At 32.0% G+C, this 22,247-nt stretch overlaps 3 protein-coding genes across 6 annotated transcripts in view; 2 read left to right on the top strand and 1 right to left on the bottom strand.

Annotated features, from left to right (window-relative positions):
* The window catches only part of LOC125819887 (probable rhamnogalacturonate lyase B), a 425,441-nt gene that overhangs the window by 376,527 nt on the left and 26,667 nt on the right, over positions 1-22,247 (top strand). The window lies entirely within an intron of this gene.
* On the top strand, positions 1,303-7,427 carry LOC125819930 (oligopeptide transporter 2-like). The gene is made up of 7 exons (XM_049499335.1): positions 1,303-1,436; positions 2,148-2,547; positions 3,396-3,493; positions 3,579-4,145; positions 4,952-5,210; positions 5,829-6,011; positions 6,816-7,427. The coding sequence occupies exons 1-7, from the start codon at positions 1,357-1,359 to the stop codon at positions 7,422-7,424; spliced, it is 2,196 nt and encodes a 731-aa protein (XP_049355292.1). The 5' UTR covers positions 1,303-1,356; the 3' UTR covers positions 7,425-7,427.
* Positions 9,377-22,089, bottom strand: LOC125819926 (agamous-like MADS-box protein AGL16). The gene is made up of 4 exons (XM_049499331.1): positions 21,879-22,089; positions 14,256-14,337; positions 10,288-10,349; positions 9,377-9,482 (listed from the first exon to the last, which is right to left on the bottom strand). The coding sequence occupies exons 1-4, from the start codon at positions 22,058-22,060 to the stop codon at positions 9,377-9,379; spliced, it is 432 nt and encodes a 143-aa protein (XP_049355288.1). The 5' UTR covers positions 22,061-22,089.

Raw genomic sequence — 22,247 nt, 5'->3', positions numbered from 1 at the left:
AATGTTAATTTTTTCTATTAAAAATTAAAATTGTGGATGGCCTGGAAGACCATTTCCTGAAATATAACTCCTTTTGATTTAATTTACGTGGCATGATTTAGCCGTATATAATGTTAGAAAATAAAACTCTAAACAAATTGAAATTTGTGCTTTAATACAAATTAGAAACATTAAAATACTAGAAAGTTTAAAAGTTGTAATTTTTAAATATAAAAAGATATACAAACTAAAAGGAAAAGTATACATAAACTTAAGTACCTTATATTTTATGTTACGCATCAAAGGTGTATCTAGCGTGGAGGGGTGTTTAATTCGTGTGCACCAACCGACCATACATAGTAAGGTCTATATTTTTTCAAAACCACTTAAATACACACGTGTGCACTTAAACTCAATAAATTCGATGATGCAATAGATAATAGGTGCATCTTTACAAGTAAAATTGGAGGTTCAAATCTCGCATATGTCTTGTTGTTTTCTCCCCTAGAATCAAGTTCGGATTTCAAATTTTATGTCTTTCTTATTAATTATTAGAATCTTAATAGCTCATAATTTTATTCAGACAAGTCGAATATACATATTGAAACCAATAGTAGAAGAGGATATAGCATATAATAAACGGGTGAACTAATTTCCATAATTTCAATACAAAATATAGATATGTTACTTAAATTGTAAGATACAATTTTTTTTTAAAAATAACATATTTCTTAAAGTACAACAAATTAATGGTATGGCCTTAAAAGTTTAACATGGATATAAATAATGAATTTGTCCTTTCAAAATCCTCAATTTTTGTCCTTGTATCTAGTCATTATACATAAATGACGCCCATTTTCATTTGTCTATATTACTTTAATTTCACCAAAATATTTTGATCTCAAATTCACAACTAATTTTTCCTGTTTTTTCTATGTAGCCGCATTATTTTCGCATAAATAATTATTTTTAGCCCTATATATATTTTACAATCATAACTATATTCTAGTGAAAACTCATCGATATTTTCCCCCTTGGCCTCCCTGGCCCCTGTCAAAGGGAAAACATAAAAAGGAAAAAAATAAATAAAGAGCATTGCATTGGATTCAAAATCTTTGTAAAAATTTGTGTAACGAAAAAATCACTCAACTTTGATCAGGGGTTATACGCGAGGGTGTCACAAGGACAAAAATAGTTTTCCAAAATTTCGTGTGTTTGGTAGAAAAGAAATTTCTAGAAAATTTGTCAACATAGAAAAGAGAACAATTTGAATAACTCAAAATACCAAAAGGAAAAAAAAAAAATTTAAGAAGAGTTTAAAAATTCTCTTTTTTTCTTTTTGACTCTAATTAACATCATTTGATTGTAACTGAAGCCATGGGAGTCGAGAAAGACGTAGAAAATGAATTTGAAGAAGAAATTCATGAAGATGAAAATTCTCCGATAGAACAAGTCAGGTGTGTTTTGAATCATGTGATCATCTCATCTGAAACATTAAATTATTTGATAGAAAAGTTCCATTTTGTATGATATTGTTTCCTATTTTAACCTATTTTTTTTAAAAAAGAATGATTTTATCTATTTTGAAATGATTAACTTCAAGTTTGTATTTCTGTTTGGTATGGAAGAAAATATTTTTTAATTTTTGCATGTTCAATTGGTCAAAAAATTTGAATTGCTTTTTGGAAATCAAGCCCTTTAAAAATGAGGAAAAATAACTTCTTACTAGAAGTAGGGAAAACAATTTCACAAGTGACATTTCAAAATATATATTGTTTCTATCGTCCTCTCCCCCCAAGACACCTCATCTTCACCCTCAACCCTAACCTCCCATATTGTTTCTCTAAATTATACACAAATATTTTTAGGATAACAATTTTTGCTAACATACCCAACATAAAAAATAATAAGTCCGAAACCAACTCACTTTTTCGAAAAACATTTTAAATGACATTAAATAGCCACACAAAAATCACAAATTCCAATTATAGCCTTACAAATATAGTGGAATGTTTAAAACATGATTTTATCGCTACATAAATATCACAATTTCCTAGATAAAACATGTTCATAGAAAATGGATAGAAAAAAAAATTCTTTACAGCTACTTATATTACTCGCATGCTAATAATTTCATTTACTTAATTATATTATGTCTCGACAATCAGGTTGACAGTGTCAAATCAGGACGACACGACTCTACCAGTATGGACATTCCGTATGTGGTTCCTCGGACTCCTGTCGTGTGCAATTCTGGCATTTCTCAATACATTCTTCAGTTATCGGACACAACCATTGAGCATAAGTATGATAACTGTTCAGATCGCGGCGTTGCCACTGGGAAAAGTCATGGCTAAAGTGTTGCCTACGAGGAAATTTAAGATAGGATCATGGGAGTTTTCGTTGAATCCAGGACCATTTAACATGAAAGAACATGTTTTGATTTCGATATTTGCAAATTGTGGTGCTGGGACAGCTTATGCTGTTTCAATTGTGACTATTATTAAGGCATTTTATTTGAGGAATATATCATTTGTGGCTGGTTGGGTTCTTGTTGTTACCACTCAGGTAATTTTCATCCTTAATTCCATCAAAATAACATATGGTATGTTCTTAATGTGGTTAAAAGAAATGAACCTTAAAAGTTAGCTGAAGAGGTGTTGATTGTTCATAATATATATTAAAGGACCGATGTGAGACTTCTCACGTTCAAAGCTGGACATCTGGTGTGTGTGGATAAGAGGGCTAATGTCATAAATGAGAATTAGGAAGGATTTTGTTGTGATACCATGTTAAAGAAATAGATCTTAAGCTTGACTCATTCGCAAAAGGTAGTTTAAGAGGGGAGGATTGTCCAAACCATGTTAAAGAGACTATTGATCCCTTAAAGGGATGATTTGAGACTCTTCACACGTGTGTACATGCATTACACCTTTCTTTTTTTCGACTTGCATTTCACAACATATTAGGAAATAGAATTTCGCATGATTTATATGTTGCATGGGAGATTGAACACACGAACAAAGTCTAGTATTTAAGTTGGAAAGTTTCACACTTCACGAAGTTTTGACTCTACTAGTCAACTAGAGTTGGGACGAAAGCGTATAGGAGATTTCTTGAAACCCATGTAGGTTTTTGGCCCAACTCCAATAACTATTAAGGTAATAGGAATGTCCATGTGGCGAGGGGTGGAATGTCTAATTTTCTAGCTTCACCTTCCCTCTTTTTGAAGGATAAAATCGCGCTTATCCTTGTGTTGTAATCAGAGACTAAGGCCAAGTCCTCTTGTAACTTTCTTCTTGATTTATAACGACCTGGGGAAATTTTTAAAAAAATGTCCATGTGGCAAAAATATTCATTTTTTTAAAAAATATTACACTTCATACCTATTAACCTAACATGGTGTATTTGATCAGGTTTTGGGGTATGGATGGGCAGGGATAATGAGGAAGTATGTTGTAGACCCTGCAGAAATGTGGTGGCCTGGTAATATGGTTCTAGTCTCTCTTTTCAGGTAACTATTTGATGTGCGGTACTACTTAAATACCTGATTAATTTAAATTCATATCATGTTAATTTACATATGAAATTTTGTACAGGGCACTACATGAAAAAGACGCAAATGGTAAAAGCTCAAGAGGAAAATTCTTCTTAGTAGTTCTAGCTTGTAGCTTCATTTGGTACATAGTACCTGGATTTCTCTTCCCAACATTATCAAATATCTCATTACTATGCCTTTTCTACCCAAAATCAGTCATAGCACATCAAATTGGGTCAGGAATGAAAGGGCTTGGGATATTATCATTTACATTTGACTGGTCAGTTGTAGCATCATATCTTGGAAGTCCATTAGTTTGTCCATTATTTGCAATTATCAATGTTATAGTGGGGTATGTCACTGTGGTTTATGTACTGATACCAATTTCATATTGGGGATTTGATATTTACAATGCAAAGACATTTCCAATATTGTCTTCACATTTGTTTAATGCTCAAGGACAAAAGTATGATATTAACACAATTGTTAATGACAAATTTGAGTTGGATGAAGTGGCTTATGGGAAACAAGGAAGGATTAATATAAGCACTTTTTTTGCACTTACTTATGGATTGAATTTTGCTGCTGTTATTGCTACTCTCACTCAAGTTGCTCTCTTCAATGGAAAGTAAGTCTTTTTTTTTTTTTATATAACAATAGTCTGTTCTGTTGAGTTGTTGAATAGTCTTCTTTTTTATAATAATAGTTTGTTCTATCGAGCTGTTGAAAAGTCTTCTTTTTTATAGTAATAGTTTGTTCTGTCGAGCTGTTGAAAAGTCAAAGTGTTTATTTTGATGAGATTTGAAGTGTTTTAACCAAGTTTTTAGGGAGGGAAAATAAGTATTTTTTTAAGTAGTTATAGAATATAATAAGATTGTTTTTCGGAAATGAAAGAAGTCGTTTTTATTTTTTCTAGAAATACTTTTAGCTTCAAATTTCGTCGCTAAATTGTTCTTAGTTAAGCAGGTTTTGTTTTTTTTTTTTTGACAAATAGGATTAGTGATACATTTTATTGTTTAGCTACCAATTATCCGTTGCTAATTTTTATTTTTTAATAAACACAAATTGTTGCTCTAATTGACAAAAATATTTTCAAATGGGTTAGTTTAACACAATTGTTACTTTGCAAATGTACATTTTAAAAAAACATTTTATTTTTATTTGTCACTTTTAACATAGCAGGAAAAACAATTTTTTTTTCATATTTTACCCTTAACATTAATTACTTTTCCATCAAATCATTTTTCAAGACCTATTACGTACTAAACATCGATTAAATATGAATATCATGGTAAAATATTCATATCATTCATTATTTCTTCAAGAACGTACTAAATTTTTTAATTTTCCACCCAGTGTCTGATATCTGTATTGAAACCTAATTTCATTCGAATTTACGCCGGAAAGTCTCATAGTACTTGTTAATTTGTACAGGGAGATAATTTCTAGATTTAGAGCTTCACATAAATCAGGAAAGTCTGATGATATCCACACAAAACTTATGAAAAAATATCCAGACATTCCTGGCTGGTGGTTTCATGGAATGCTTGTAGTTTCATTGGCTTTATCACTTATACTTTGCATTGTGTGGGTTGATCAAGTTCAACTTCCATGGTGGGGTCTTATTTTTGCTGCTGCCATTGCCTTGATTTTCACTCTCCCTATAAGCATCATCACAGCCACAACAAACATGGTAAGTAATTAATGTTCTCTCTCTGATTTTGACTTAATACACAGAGTTTAATTATGTATATATATATAGTAGATGTTGAACTCCTGGTCCTTGGACTTCTTCATATTTTGAACCTCTTTAGTGAAAATCTTGACTCAATCACTGATTTTGAGTATTTGATACGTAGTTTAAGAAGTAAAGAAAAAATTTGAATCTTGGTTTTAAACATGTCAAGTGGAGACAAAAAAAAGACAGATAAATTGAAACAGAGAGGGTAATAATTAATTAGATTGTCATTTTCTATTATTGTCTCAATATTTTGTGAGACTATAAGTGTAAAATTGCTTTGAGTTTAACGTTTACATACTCAAAGTATAAAAGAATATTATATTATAAGGTCATCTAAAATATACAAAGTAATAATAATAATAATAATGTGAATGTTCTCACATTGTAAGTGTACATAAGTTAAATCCAATTGTTCGTTGGCTCGATTAAGTTTTCTTGACTAAACAAACATGATAATTATTAGATTGTATATTACAATAACAACATGTTCAGTATAATTTTAATTTAATTATTAATTTTTTGGTGCATTGAATATTTTTTTACTAAACAAATTTTTGCTTGTGATGACAGACACCAGGATTAAATGTGATCACAGAATATATTATTGGTCTAATAATTCCAGGGAAACCAATAGCCAATGTTTGTTTTAAAACATTTGGGTATATAAGTATGGCACAAGCTGTTTCATTTTTATCGGATTTTAAGCTAGGACATTATATGAAGATTCCTCCAAGATCTATGTTCATTGTTCAGGTATTATATTATATTAATTAATTAATTAATTAAATTACTTATTTTTGTTCTCGTTTACTATTTCTATATGTCCTGACTCGTTGCACTGAGCATTAGTTGAAGTCTAAGTCCGTGACATATAGACACTTTAATGTGACTTCCATTGGCACACATGCAGTTGAACACCTCATCTTTCAGTGGGACCATGCATCTAGATACCTCAACTCATACTACCCACTGACTTACATAAATCTTACTAGTTTATGAGCTAATTACTTAGATACACTCTAGTTTGCAATATAACGTATTTTACCAGATTTTGGTGCCTCTAGATACGTCTAGATACATGTATCTCGAATATATAGGGTCAAATTTAGGTGTAATTTGTTCTAGATACATTGTATCCAAGTGGATTTGCATGTATCTGAGATACATAACAAATCTCACTCTCCTCCCTCGCCTCTCTCCCATCTCGCTCGCCACTCTCCCCAGATACATGTGAATCACTCCACATACATACATATACATGTATCTAGTGTGCATCTAGTGTGATTCGCATGTATCTGGTATACATACGAATCTCACTCGCCCTCCCTCCCCAATCTCGCTCACCTCTCTCCCTATTTTTTTTGTATTTGGTAGCAAAAATACATGTATTATTACATAGGAAACTCTTAATTAGTGTTAAGATATGTAATCTATTAAAAATATAGGTAATAATAATATATATGATAGTGCAGTATGTCTAATTCGTAGTTACTTATTTTATTGTAGTACTGTACATGATATTCAATAAGCTGATTTTTTTTGTTGTTGTTGAAACAGTTGCTTGGAACATTGATTGCTGGTACAATAAACATGACTGTAGCATGGTGGCTACTAACAAACATTGATAATATATGCCAAGATGCATTACTCCCAGTAAATAGTCCATGGACATGTCCAGGAAATCGCGTATTTTTCGATGCATCGGTTATATGGGGTTTAGTAGGACCTAAAAGAATGTTTGGTGAACTTGGAAACTATGGTAAACAAAATTGGTTCTTTCTTGGTGGTTTATTTGCACCAATTGTAGTATGGTTGTTACACAAAGCATTCCCAAAACAAAGTTGGATTAAATTGATTAACATTCCAGTACTTTTAGGTGCAACTGCAAATATGCCTCCAGCAACACCTTTGAACTTCAATAGTTGGATTTTCTTTGGTATTATATTCAATTACTTCATTTTCAAATACCAAAAGAAGTGGTGGCAAAAGTATAATTATGTGCTCTCAGCTGCATTGGATGCTGGATTGGCATTTATGGGAGTTTTTATATATTTCTTCCTTGATAATGTTAAACTTGATTGGTGGGGTACTGGTGGAGAATATTGTGGTTTGGCTAGTTGTCCTACTGCTAAAGGCATCGCGGTTGAAGGATGTCCTTTGCATTGATTTTATTATAATGGACGTGCTCGTTTTGGACTTGGTCATGCTTGATGAGTTGATCAAGGTCATGTGTGCACCAGGTTGATATGGTTGTTGATCAGGCCAACGATATATATAGTTGTTGATGAAGGATGTCTTTTGAGCTGGTCAGACTCATGTGTGACGGTGTATATATATATATATAGTTGTTGAAGAATGTCCTTTTGTGTTGATTTCACTATAACAGTAGTTGTGTTCTTCTCAAACTTGCACGTCCCTCTTTGAGTTGATCAAGTTCATGCGCGACAATATCATTGAAGATTTCACTATTGTTATTATTTGTCGCGCTCTTAAAAGTATATATGTTTGTACAAAATTATCTTCTTATAGGAAGTTAACCCCTTAGGTCATTGTAGATTCTTAAGTAACCTTAACTTGTATAAATATTTCTCAGTTCTCACAATAAGGATAAGGTAATCCCCCACATAATGTAATTTTTTTTTTTTTGTAATGTTCTATGAAGTTTAGTTTGATGTATGGACTTGATCATTCAATGACTATATAAGTAATGTATCCATGTTTTAGAAGTATATAATATTTTGCTTCTTTTCTTCTTGCTTTGTATATTTTTCCTTTCTTGTAGAATTCCATGTCCTAATTAATTTTCTGATATCTTTTGGTTATTGTGAATCAGTTTCATTAATCGTCGAAGTTAAATTGAATGTTAGATCACAAGCATTGCTAACTTAAAGGCATATGCATCACAAGCATGAACTATCAAAACAGTTAAGGAACATTAGATTGGGTGGTTGTTCGGTAGATATTCGATGCAGGCAAACATCCTTGCAATGATCAGGTCAGTTGACCATTTTTCCCTGACATCAACGGATTCTAGACGAGTCTTTAACTGTGTTATCAAAAGCAAAAAGCACAAAAGAACTCTTAAGGTCCGATGGGACTTTAAGCGCAAATAAAGTGTGGGGCTTCAATGAAAAAAGGCTCAAAGGGAGAAACTAATACAAATATATATGTTAAGTCCAAGACTAATAACTATAGGCATGAATTACAAATATATGAACAACTTAGTGTCGCCCCTTTAGAAGAGGTTCATTGACAAAGAAAAGTATGTCTTAGAACATTGATGACGACACTAATAACACGCATTGCGCCAGGCGAAGCGGTCAACACGTTTTGAGCCTCATTTCAGGACTTAAGCGTGCATTTGACAATACTGGTCTTTAATAATTTAAACATATGTTTGTGAGTTGGAACACTTGGTCGAGAAGAGAGGTTAATGGCATAGTGTGCATATTCTCCACTAATGCAGCGACAGCCTGCAGTTTTTCAGTAAGACAAGAGTCAAGGATCCCAATAATGAGAGTTTATTTGTTGCTTTGAAATTATATGAACGCGAAAATTACCTCAATTTTGTAGTTCCTGGCATTTCATAGTGCTGTAGCTGTGGTTGGCTTAGCTGGAGATGAAGAGGTGTGAGAGGGTCCTCGTTGACGCTTAAACTGTTTGAATTCATGGCATTTCTGCTCACTGCATTTGCTTCTCTAGTTCCATAAACCTGATTTTCGACAGAAGATGTAGAAATTCTTTTGGAGCAGAGTGACTAGAGTTTTTGTCTTGATCTTTTAGAAGGAAATTATTATCTACAAGCATAAGCGAAATCTTTTCTAGAGATATATATTGATACCTTCTTATACAATTCCATATTTTCTTGACGAACAAGGTCTAGTTTCTTATAAAGTTCCTTGTTTTCTTGATGGCTGAAGTTTCTCTGCAAAGAAACAGATGAAGTAAGCTTGTTAAATTAATATTTTTTTATAATAAATGACAAGAAGTGGTTGTAGTTACAGGTTGACCTTTCGGTTTAGTTCTTGTACCTCTTCAACCAGAATTTGGTCCTACAGAAATCAGAGATGTCAGTGTTATTTATACAAATAATATGCTGCAGATTTGGAGGTGAAAGCTCAAACCTTTTTCACACGGACACCACGCAGACTCATTTCAAGTTGCTTTTCCAAGTTTTGTAATTCTTTGACATTCAATCCAGATAGCTCTTCACCCATCATTTTTCTGCAGGAGAAACAATCTTTTAAGCCAATTTAGGCCTTTAACATAAATCCATGGTTAAAATGACTATGACTGCAAGCATGTGTTTAACGGATTAGGAAAAAAAGAAGAGGCTATAGCTACCCAATTCATGGTGTTTTGGTATGATGAGCTTGATAATTTGAGCTCCCACAGAAACCCACAATACCATATGATATTATTGTTATGCAACATGTGGTAGAATGTTAGTGTTAGTCAAGAGGAGAGCTAGTGCTTCTGTAACAGGTTCAGCGAATCCAATAGCTTTGGTACAACCTTGTATTTGTATTAAAAAGTTTATTTAATATGTGCAAATTATTAATTTAGAACCCAATGAATTTATACGACTAGAATCCCGGATCCATAAGCTTTAGCTCCACCTTTGGTGTTAGTCATATTGCATCATAGGTATGTGTATATTCTTCTGAATATAACAACTCTGTTTTAGAATATCTCTCGTATACTTGCATGTTATAAGAGTCTCCAAGATTATAGCAGAGACCTAAGCCACTTTCTCGTCGAGCTGTCTAGCTTTGACAATATCCACCTCTACCAAAGGTTTTTTCTTTTACTAATTTTAACTTATCTCATCATTGTTCATGGGGTAATCTCTGGTGGCATCACATCTCTTTCCTGCCACTATTCTGGGGATGTATGCTGCCAGAAAGTTTTCAGCTATCTCTCTTTCCAATATTCTGTCTGTTGCCTTTGGGTTTAGTCCTATTGGTAGTTTAATAAGTCATTCACTCAGAACTTGAATAATTATGCTAATTGGGGTGAAAGAGCTTACCGATGATTCCGTTGCAAGTTCTCTAGTTGTTTCCTCAGCAGCGCAGCTTCCCTTTGCCAAAACTGCAACAAGAAGATGTATTAGTAAATTTCAGTAGCTTGGATTATCAATAAAAGAGAAATCAATAGAATGAGCCTTTCAGAAATGGTTTGATAAGATCGTTTCACATATCAAAAACCATAACAAGCCTTTCAAAAATGGTTTGAAGACAATAATGAGCTGCTGTTGCTTTCTAAAATTAGCATCAAATTAACCAAAACAAAACCATACCATTTCAAAAGCAAACAAAAGAAAAATAACTCTTTGTTTTCAAAAAACCATAATAACCTTTCAATATGTGTTGAAGAAAATAATGAGCTACTGTTGCTTTCATGAATTTGCATCACGTTAACCAAAAAACAAACGTACCTTATGAGAAGCAAATAAAGTATAACATCTTTCGTTTTTGTAAAATTATTTGTCCTTTTACAATCATGTTTGAATTTTGTATGACAATTACACTATTGGTTCCTCATCTAATACTTTCATTCACCTCGTGTAATACAACTTAAGATTGCAACCACATCTGGTGGTGCAAGATAGAACCCCTGGTGGCTTGAAATGGTATGACTATAACTTTCACTGCTCTGAGACAGCACGACAAAGTAAAGGACTCTTATATAAACCTTTTGGTTTGGTAAATGAGTGTTCACTATTTAGTTTATAAAATGTCCTAACTGAAGGGCATTCACAGGTGTTGATAGAGGTTCAGGGGTATTCCTTATATTAGTTTAAGATTTTGAGTTAAATACGTAGTTCTTAATGTTGTATTGAAGCCAACATTGACAAACCCATTCTCCTTCTAGTGAGTTAATTTTCTCCATGTATGATTTCCAAGTAATATGTGCATAGTTCTTACTGTCAACATTTACTATGCATGAAGATATTCAGTTTGAGATAAAGGGAGTCTTTCAGCTTATGTTTTTGCCCGTGCTAGCTCCTACATAACCAGTATCCCTGTCTCTAAATGCTGGCACTTCCATTCATTAGTTTATTGGTATTTGAGTACCAAACATAGGATTGGCATGCATCCAGGTGTGTATCGTGAGAGCTCGGATTTCCTTCAACTAATCATTTTTGCATTTCCGGAAGTTATTGCATCTTCAGTGAGTTGAAAGGAATTAACATTTGAGTCAAATGATGGTATGACTTATAATGGGAATACAGTTTGGAGGATTGTATCTCTTGAGTTCAAATGTAGCTCTAGATTACGACAAGTTAAATGTGCCATCTTCAAAAAAAACTAGCTGTGCATTTTGTCTAGCTATATTTCTTGAAGGTAATGTTAGCAGGGGCTTAATTTTCCTGCATATCAAGAATAATGTGTAGCACGTTGTTTTTATATTGCAGAAGACCTAACTGCATTCTTGTACCCATGGTGTTGGCTTAAGCTGAATCACTTAGATTCATGTAAACCTTTCTGCTTTTCTTGAACAGGAAATTAGGACTTGGAACCCCAATTAGAACTCATTCCCTAGTTCCAACGAGATGCTCATACTCGAATTTGTGTACTGTAATAACTTATAAGTATGTTCCTTAGATATCCGACAAGCAGTAGCTGCTAGGATGGTGGGATTAACATCTGAGCACAAATCTAAGCTATGTGATAAATCATGTCAGCACTGAGCAGTCATACTTGGGTTAAAAGACACCTGATTAAGAGGGTTCAAGAGCTGCTTCTGTGATCAATCTATACCAGAAAATACAGACCAACCATTTCCAGATTCCATGCTCTAACTGAACTACTAAAGCACTCGGCCAGATAAAAGAATCCTCTGAACACAGGAATAGATGTGTTATGCTGAGATCTATGTATAGTTATTCAATAGACTGATACCTCACTTTAGTTTGGCAGTAGTACAGGGCTATGCAACTTCTGAAAGTGGGAAGGTCCAAAATTTCTATTCTTTTCCCTCTAATCAAATAATCTTCACCTATGTTTTGACCTGCACCATTGAATACTGATCGGTAAAGCAGAACGAACTATTTTTTTATGGAAATTTTTATTCCTTTGCTTCTTCTCATAATCTAAAGAACAGACCTTCTGACCCTGAAACAATTGCAACGAAATAGCAGAAAGATGACATGACTAGGCTAAGATTGGTTGTAGACTTGTAGAGCCGGATACTGTTGTTTGAATCAAAGACCTTCAACCAGTGATATCCCAGAATGTCATTATGATATTGCAAGAAGAGTGGCCAAGTTTGTAACAGCTCCATGTTTATTGTCATCTTGGTATAAAGTTTAGTTCCACCGTTAAGGAAATGGAGTGGCCCTAATGGTCATAATCCAGGATAACTGTTGCAAAATATTGTCAATACTTCTTAATTCCTAATGGAGATTAAGGTTCTTGATTGACACATCTTAAGTGTGTATCTCTTTTGTGGGAAGCCATCAAGTTTCCCAGAGTCCCTGTCCCAATTGCTAAATGCAGTTGCTAAACCTGCAGTTGTTCATCAAACTTCCTGCCCTGTGCTATCATGAATGTTCTAATCCCTCTCTGAGATGCCCTACATAGTTTATACTTAAATGACAATGCCAATAGTTATTCACGCTAAAGATGAAATTATCTTATTATCAAACATTTGAGTGCCTTTTAAGGGGAATATCTTGACTACTCTTTTTACTTACCAGTTCATAGATGTTACAAGTCTTTTTCGGATGTGGTTTTTGAATGTTGTTTCAGGTCCCATAACGAAATAAAGTGGACTTGATAAAGTAAACCTGTAAAATTTTCAGATGAAACGATTTTCCAGAGACTTTGTTTATGATGTTACTTCTTGTTATTAAAAAATCTTCCTTCTTGGCCCACCATCTTTGTAGCTGTCAACTGTGAATACATTTTTACTTTTCTGCATCTTAACTAACAAGTTATTTTTTGTCCTAGTTACTCTCGTCCTTGTACCATCCTTTACCTTCTCTTGTTGTACTTCCATTAGAGGAAGATATGCCTGTTCCCAATTCGAAATCTCTGTCCTATGGCCACAAAGCTAAACCTTTGTTTGTTGTATTGGTCTTCATCAAAGGTTCCATCTTTAGATGATTTCTCCTTTTCTCCATAATTGAAGGTTCAAATGGGGATGGTAGAACAGATATCTGCTAATGAGAATTTCCATTTTCTCCGCCCACTTTGTTAGTGGAATCAACTGTTGACACATCCTTTCATGCATGTGCATGTTCTTGTCATCATATATTAGAACCATAATCCAACAACCCTGGGATCCAAGTTCATGGAATTGATCTAGTTCACAGGTACAACTAAGAGAGGTAGAATTGGAATACCATGCAACTTCTGGCATCCGATTTCTGTGGAATTGGGATCCAAGTTCATGGAATCAATTCATTTTGGTTAATTTTGCAAGTATAGATTGTCCTCAAGAATTATCGTATAATACTACTAGTCTGCTGGCAGCTTTACTACTGTCTATAGATTCTAGGACTGTCTGTCCTCCTGACCTACCCGTTTGCTTGTGCTTGTTACGAACAGTTCTGAGCATCTTAAACTTAGATGCTATAAAAGTCAAAATAAATCCGGATGTAGGTATATAGAACAAAGTTAACACTCAAACAAGCAAAGGCTTATATAGTAAAGACACCAATAAGATGTATGCATGCTAATAGTGCACAAAACAAACAAGAAGAAGACTACAAATGCATGAAAGAATGTGCTGTGAAGTCCTCATTCTTTTACACTGTCAAAAAGTAGCTTGATACCAGTATAACGTGTTGTTAAGTCCTATCCTCCTTCTCTGCAAGTCAGACGACTAGTGTTCTGTTCTCTTGGGAAGTCAAATAGTCTATAGAAGATATGAAGTTCCTTTTGGTATTTCATAAATTATGTACAGTTCACGGGAGAAAGCAAGTATCCAAGAAACTATTATGCATTATATCCTTTGATAGGTGACTGCAAATTAGCTAGCAAAACTTACCTTGACCTCAGAACTTGGATCTCCCAATTTATTAGTGTTGTCTTCCTTTGCTTTGTTGTATCTTTCAATCACTGATTTCATGCTGTCAAAATAGTAAAACTGTTTAGATTTTTCAAATGTACATACTGAAAGGTAGTCATTTGCATTGATCATCGCAGTATCATAAAGTTGTTATAACCTAGCAGTTGTTCGATTTCTTTATCATCATAGAAGTCAAATGCAAAATGTAGCAACTTTTAGTAGAATAGTTCATGAGCCTCCTTATAAATTTCCTCATTATATGGTGGAGAATTCCAATTCTAATTCATAATGTTGAGAGATCTCAAGGTTATGGTTCAATATTTGGTTGTATAAGTACTTCTATAGCAATACGTTTTTGCAGAGAACCTATGATCATTGCCAGCCTTAAACCTTTCTCGAGGGCTAATTGGAGACAAACTCTGCACAGTTGTCGAAGGAGAAACACAAACCGCTGAGCAAGTATGTAATTCAGTGTCATCATCGGACATGAACAAAGCATAAATGTGGTGTAAAAACACAGAACAACATACAACTCTTGGATACAGAATGTAAAATCTATAAATAAGCATGTATAGTATTGCACTGCATTGTATACGCATGAATAGAAACACACAAGTAATTCAGCCTATTGCACTGCATTGTATCAGAACCATCATGGATCAAGATTTTCAAATCTTTTCTAGTTGCTTTTCAGAAAAGAGTTCGGGTTTCTTGGATCACCTCCAAGGAGTGACAACTTTGTATCACCGCCACCATACCAAGGAGTTGAGTGTGCAACAAGCGACCTTCATGCGGACACCGTCTTCTCTATTATGTCTCTTGCTGGTGCCTCAAGGTGTGAGTTATTAAATGGCATAATCCATAAATATGTTCTTCAACTTAACTTCAATTATCATGTGTGCCCTCTATTCTTATGTGTGCACAAGTAAACACTTAAACTTATATAAAATTGAACAAGTAGACACATGTTTTATCCTACCTAACATAATACACGTAGGACACGAATTGCCACATAGGACGCATGTATTTATTTGTTCAACTTTTTATGCAAGTTAAAATGCCTACTTGTGCACACCCAATTTGGAGGGCATAGATGTCCGTTGAGACCAAGTTAAAGGACACGCTTATGTATTATTTCTTATTAAATCTTGGCCAGGTTTGCTGTTTTGGTGTTACCTTGCACATTCTGGCCCATTAGTGGTGGTGTTTTGATCAACATGCCAAGTTGTTGAAGGAGTAACTTGAACCAGCTTCGATTAATATCTTTGGTCATGTTTGGTTTTGAATTCAGTTGTTGTTGGATTTGTTTGGGAGCTGCCTAAAAGAGTGAAATTGAGCTTGAATCTCTGTTGAGCTTCCAACATTTAGGGGTCGTTTGTTTGAGAACAAGTTATTCTGGGATAAGTTATCTGACTATGTATATGAGATAACTTATCTCATCACTATGATATAAATGGTGAGATAAATAATCCAATGACTACTTAATACGCCTCCAAGTCTCCAACCAAACACACGCAGGATAAAGTAATATTGTATTTTGTCCCAGGATTATTATTCCTTATATTTCACACCAAACGTCTCCTAAAAATTTTCTTTATAATATTTCTTTCACGTTGTGCTTGCCAACTCCCAACTACTATGTTTGTTCCTAAATAAGTGATGTTTTAGTCTTTTCATTTTATTCCTAGATAAGTGGTATTTCACATTATCAAAAAGGATCAATGATGTTCTTCCAATTATTCCATTATTTAAATAAAGAGAGTTTTACATATCCAAGAAACTACTAAAGAACTACATCTTCGAAAATATTGTACTAGGATGGGAAAATATTTAGAGCATTATTTATATGTTTTGTGCTATATATATATATATATAGATTTTACTAGAAAAATTGAAATTTCTTTATTGCAAAATTCCGAGAAAAATCTGAGATTAAAATTTTTGACTTGCTAGCGTTATTTTTTATGTGCGTCTGTAATAGTATATCCTGTTAATTGTAATAAAATAACTTGAATACTTTTGTTTAAGGAGTTGAAAGTGATTTAATAATTTATTTTATTTGAATGTGAATGATTTTTGTTTATATTACGTTCGAGTATAAACAAGTGTGTATTTATTGTTGAAAGTTTATAAGCAGATGTTAATTTAAAATGGATAAATATTTGTCCTCTTATTTCAAATATATTTAAAGTGAGTACTTACTAGTCTATATTAAATGTCTAATGCATTAAATATTTTTTAGTCTAGTTCCACCTTGAGTTCGAGAATTTTTTTTTACACTATACACTATAAAATCCCCACTCGTATACACTATAACATTAATTAAACAAAATATTATATAGTAAAACCTCTCTAAGTTAATATTATCGGAATCACGAAATATTGTTATTTTGTAGAGGTATTATTTAATAGATAAATTTTTTGTATAAATTTAAAGAGTGTTTTCGAGATTTAATGAAGGTTAATTTTGATTACATCAAAATCATTGTATCTTACTAATTTATATATCATATTTATTGAATTAATATAGAAAATAAACTCATCATACATAAAGTACAATGTATGATATATGATTCATTGTAAGATTTTGTTTATCAAATGATTCATTGTTTATCCATTGTAATTAATAAATCATTGTAATGTACCTTCTTTCTTAATAATTAAATATTATTTATTGTACCTTTACTAAAAACATTCAATGTATGATAGTGAGAGAATAAACTATATAAGCATTATAGGAAACTTTTTCAAACCGTTTAAGTAATGACTTCTCATCTAAAAAAGTGTCACAAAATCAACAATAATAAATCAAATACGTACGTAAAACATTATGTAAATACAAAAATAAAAAAAAATTCACATGCACTCAAAAATATTTGCAGTTATTGCTTGATGAAAATTTTCACTTAAAAGTTAGTTCAGGTAGATTTCAAGCACACTCAAACGGTCAATTGAGTATCTTTCGACTAACTTAGGAGAAGGAAAGAATATCAAGTGGTTCAAGCCGATAAAATTGTCAGACATGAAAAAGGTTGTTTATGAGTGGTTTCTCCAATATTAAGATCGTGTGAATATAATCAGGGAGTTAATTTTGGAGAAGACGAGATACAATGAAACTTTTATATCATTAACAAGATTTTAAGCACAAATTTTCTCAAAATTGTCTTAAGAAATCAAGCCAAGACATGGGATCTAGTCATTCCGGGGAGTGCTTCAATCATATACAAGACATGGAGACAAAATTGGAGTCTGAGGGAAAAATATACCAGTTTCCAATGTGAAATGTGTTTTTAATATGAATGAAACTGATTTGTTTTACAGGTTACAAACAGATTATTCTTTTGTTACGAAATAATTTAAAAAAATAAAGTAGGACAAAGAAAGGCTCACAGTTGTTATTTGTTGCAATGAGAATAAATCTAGAAAAAGAAAATCTATATAGACTATTGAAAAATATGCAAAATCATGTTGCTTTAAGAATGTCAATATGAACAGCATGAATTGTCATTATGGTGCAAATAAAAAGGCATAGATGACAAATGCTTTTTGATAAATATATTCATTGATTTGATCATAAAATGTATGGTAGATAAATTTTACTTGTGATAACATCCAAGAAATATAAAAGGACTATAAAATATTGAATTATTTTTTTTGCCACCTAACATGAAATTTAAAATTCAACCTTATGATACTGGAATAACAAGAGCTTTCAAGATGCATTATCATAGTATATTTTACCTTAGTATATTAGAAGACTATGAGCTGGAACAACCTGATTCAGGAAAGATTAATGTTTTGGATGCTATCAATCTTGTGGTTGCGGCTTGGACGAAAAATAGTCAGCAAGAGACAACAACAAAATATATATTTGACACTATAAAATTCATTCGAGGCATGAAACCTCAAAAAAAAAAAATGAACCCACTTGTGAAAACGACATTCATGAACTTTGAGGTCATGATTAATGATCTTTGTTATCACAATAAAATGGAAATCAATAGCCTGTTGGATTATCCGGATGAAAATGTTACATGTTCAGAGGTCCATAACTTAGAAAATATTGTGGATACTATTGAAAAAAACATTGTTGATGATGAAGTTGAAGATGATACAATACCTTTGAAATCAATTACGTGTAAGGAAACACTTATCGTATATGGAATATTTCACAATTTTCAGTACAAATCGAAAAGACAACACTGGAGTTGTCTCTAGCTTTTCTTATTACATCCAAAAAAAATTGGTGTTGTTTTCTCAAACAACACTAAAAATTTATAAAGAGCTTTATATGTGATAAGTGTTTCCTTACACGTAAATGGTTTCAAAGGTATTGTATTGTATTGTCTTCAACTTTCATCATCAACATTGTTTCTCCGTTGGTATCCACAATTTCTTCTTAGCTTTAGACCTATGAGCATGTATCATTTTCATTCGGATAATCTAACAGGCTATTAACATCCTTTTATTGTGGTAATCAAGATTATTTAATCATGACCGCAAATTCATAAATAATGTCATTTTCACAAGATGATTCATTTAAATTTCGTGAGACTTCTTTCTCATAACAAACTATGCAGGGTCAAAAATAATTTGTTATTGTCTTTTGTTGAACATCTATCGTCCAAGCCACGATCGTAAGATTGATAGCATTTCAAAATATCAATCGTTCTTGGATCAATTTGTTCCAACTCATGGTCTTCTCATATCATATAGAAAAATCTATTAAAATGATGCATTTTGAGCTCTTATTATTCCAACATCACAAGGTTGAATTTTTGATGTTATGTTGAGTGGCAAGAAAAGCAATTAACATTTGGTAGTCCGTCGATATTTTTTTAATGTGCTGAACAATTATCTACCACAAGTAAAAGTCGTCTACCGTGCATTTTGTGGTCAAACCAACAAATATATTTATCAAAAAATACACTTATCATCTATGCTCTTTTATTTGCACCATAGTGATAATTCAAGTAGTTCATGTTACTTTGCATATTTTTCAATATCCATAAAGAATTTTTCAGATTATCCTTGTTGCAACAAATAAAAATTGTGTGCCTTACTTTGTCCTGCTTTATTCCTTTCATAGCAAGAGAATGATCAACTAGTAACCAGTAAAACAAATTTGTTTCATCCATATTAAAAACATTTTTCATAGGGAGCTGGTCTATTTTTTTTTTAAATGGACCACAATTTCATCTCCATATCGTGTATATGATATGAACCGCTCTCTTTGAAATGACGAAATGAATGGATATCATGTCTTACCTTTAATTTTTCAAGACAATCTTGAGAAAAGTTGTGCTCAAGACTTGTTAAGAATATAAAAAATTCATTGTATCTCTTACTTTCTCCTAATTTATCTCCAATTATTTTCGCACGATCTTAGTATTGGAGAAATTACTTGTAAACAATCTTCTCCAAATCTAAAAAGTTTGTTGGCTTGTGCCACTTGATATTCCTTTCTTTTTCTAAGTTAGCCGAAAGATATTTCGTTAGTCGTTTGAGTGTGTTTAAATTCTACCTTGATTAACTTAATTTCAAATGATAATTTTCATCAAACCACAACTACAATTTTTTTAAAATACATGTGGAATGACCTCTTTTATACTCACATAATGATTACATATTTGATATGTCATTATTGATTTTGTGACACCTTTTAGAAGAAAAGTCATTGTTGGGTATGATTTGAAGAAATTTTCTATGTTATTTATATAGTTTATCCTCTCACCATCATACATTAAATGTTTTTAGTAAAAATATAATGAATAGTATTTGATTATATTATGAAACAATGATCATTACAATGATTTATTAATTACAATGAATAAACAATTAACATCATCATTTAATAAAATTACAATGATGCATACATTATACTTTATGTATAATGAATTTATATTTTATATTAATTCAATAAATATAATACATAAATTAGTAATATATAATGATTTTGATGTAATAAAAATTGAACTTCATTAAATCTTGTAAACATACTTTAAATTAATAAATATTAATTTGCACTTCTTTTTCTTATCTTCTACATTTTTTAAATTATTTTTCTTCTTTATTTATTTTAAATATTTGCCTTCATAACTTATATCTAATTACCTATTCAATTGTCATGCTTAATATCCATAACTTTCATGTTTTTCAATTTTCATAATCATAACCTTCAAATATTTAATTTAAAACTTTAAGATGTCTTTTGGTATTCCTCTATTTTTATCTATATAAAATCCATCTTTTTTGTTTCATGAAGCTCACATCCAAGATTATACCCTTTTCATTTTATATGTAAAGTAGTGAAGCCATCAACATCTAAAATATATGATATATCTACCTTAGTCTGATTATTTATCACTTTACGAAAATGAAATGATTTTTTTATTCGCTTCATGCTTTAGTTTGACTCGATGGAGAAGACTTTTGACTTTTGATTGGATATCAGAGAAGGTGTTGGCAAAAACTTAGAAAATTATGTATCAATTTAGTATTTCTTTTTCCATTTATATATTGTTATGATTAAAATCTTTAAGAAGGATGAGTATGTTATTTTCTTCTTATATGTTTATTTTTTATGGTTTTTCTCAATTAGTCTTCTTTAATTTAATTTTCTATAAAAAAATTATTGTTATAACATTTATTTGAGATTCTTGCATTTTAGTACTCATTACATGCATGTTGTCATTGAATTTTAATAGTCCTAACGAATTTATAAAATATTGCATATATAGGACACACGTGCAAACACACGATGTCCGAAACAAGTAAAGCTAATAAGTCTTAATCCAAAATATACTTTTAGCATATCAAAGCTACACGTAGCTAGTAATTAAATAGAAAACTTTGTAGTAAAATAAAACATATTCTTTGAAATGGACCTATTTGGATCATAAAATCTCGAGTTAATATATCTTCATCCTAGTAATTGTTGAACTTCTATAACAAACAGAAAAACACATTACATTAAACTGAATAGTAGTGCCAAATAAATTACTTCAAAAATACAAGAAGATGCAAATCTATAAGGTCAAAATGATTAAGCACCCAGATCCTATCCATATACACACATAAAACACCGAATTAATTAAAAGGCTTGATACATAACCCGTCATTTAAACTTGTCATGAAATTCGATTTTAATACTCGAACTAAGTCATGTTTCAATTAAACATGTCAAGTATTCTTAATAAAGTGTTTCAATTAGACATTTCCAATTCATATTTTGAATATTTTTGGGTTTGTGCTCACTCATTCGTCTATATATATGAGGTAATTAAGTTAACTATATAAAATATCTCATCTCCTTTAATTATACACTTGCACCTCAATACGCCGTAAAACCCCAGGCATTTTCTACTTGAAGTAAATGCGTATAGTTAAAAGAGATAATACATTTTATGTAGTTAACTTCACTAACAAATAGACGAATGAAAACACACACAAAAGTTTTTTTCACGAAATTTGAATATAAATTGTCTAATTAAAACACTTTACTACAAATTAAGATTTAGAATTGCAACATAACTTAGTTCGAGCATCTGACGTATGAAGTTTAATTGATGGCAAAAAAGTGTGAGAAATAGGGGAAAGAACCTGGTGTTTGCATAATCATGGAGCTTGCTAGTACTGGAGAAGATGATGACTCCAACCTCCGCGTCACACAAAATCGCTAGCTCCTTCGCCTTCTTCAACAATCCATTCCTCCTCTTCGAAAACGTCACTTGCCTGCTCGTTGAATTATCGATCCTCCTTATCAATATCTTTCCTCTCCCCATCGAGCCCGATCTCTATCTCTCTCTTCTTTCTCTCTCTACATATATATATAAACACACAATCAGAAATACATATATATACTCCTACACATACGTTCATAGGCACGAATCTACTAGTAGATTAGATTTGTGAATCGAGATTTAATTTATCCATTAAAATTCACTCCAACTGCACAAGGTGATGAATTCA

The sequence above is a fragment of the Solanum verrucosum genome, unplaced genomic scaffold (assembly GCF_900185275.1).
Source record: "Solanum verrucosum unplaced genomic scaffold, falcon-dt-bn FXZP01000229.1, whole genome shotgun sequence".
Lineage (NCBI taxonomy): Eukaryota > Viridiplantae > Streptophyta > Magnoliopsida > Solanales > Solanaceae > Solanum > Solanum verrucosum.
The sequence above is the reverse complement of the archived record's forward strand: the minus strand, read 5'-3'. Positions and strand labels throughout refer to the sequence as shown.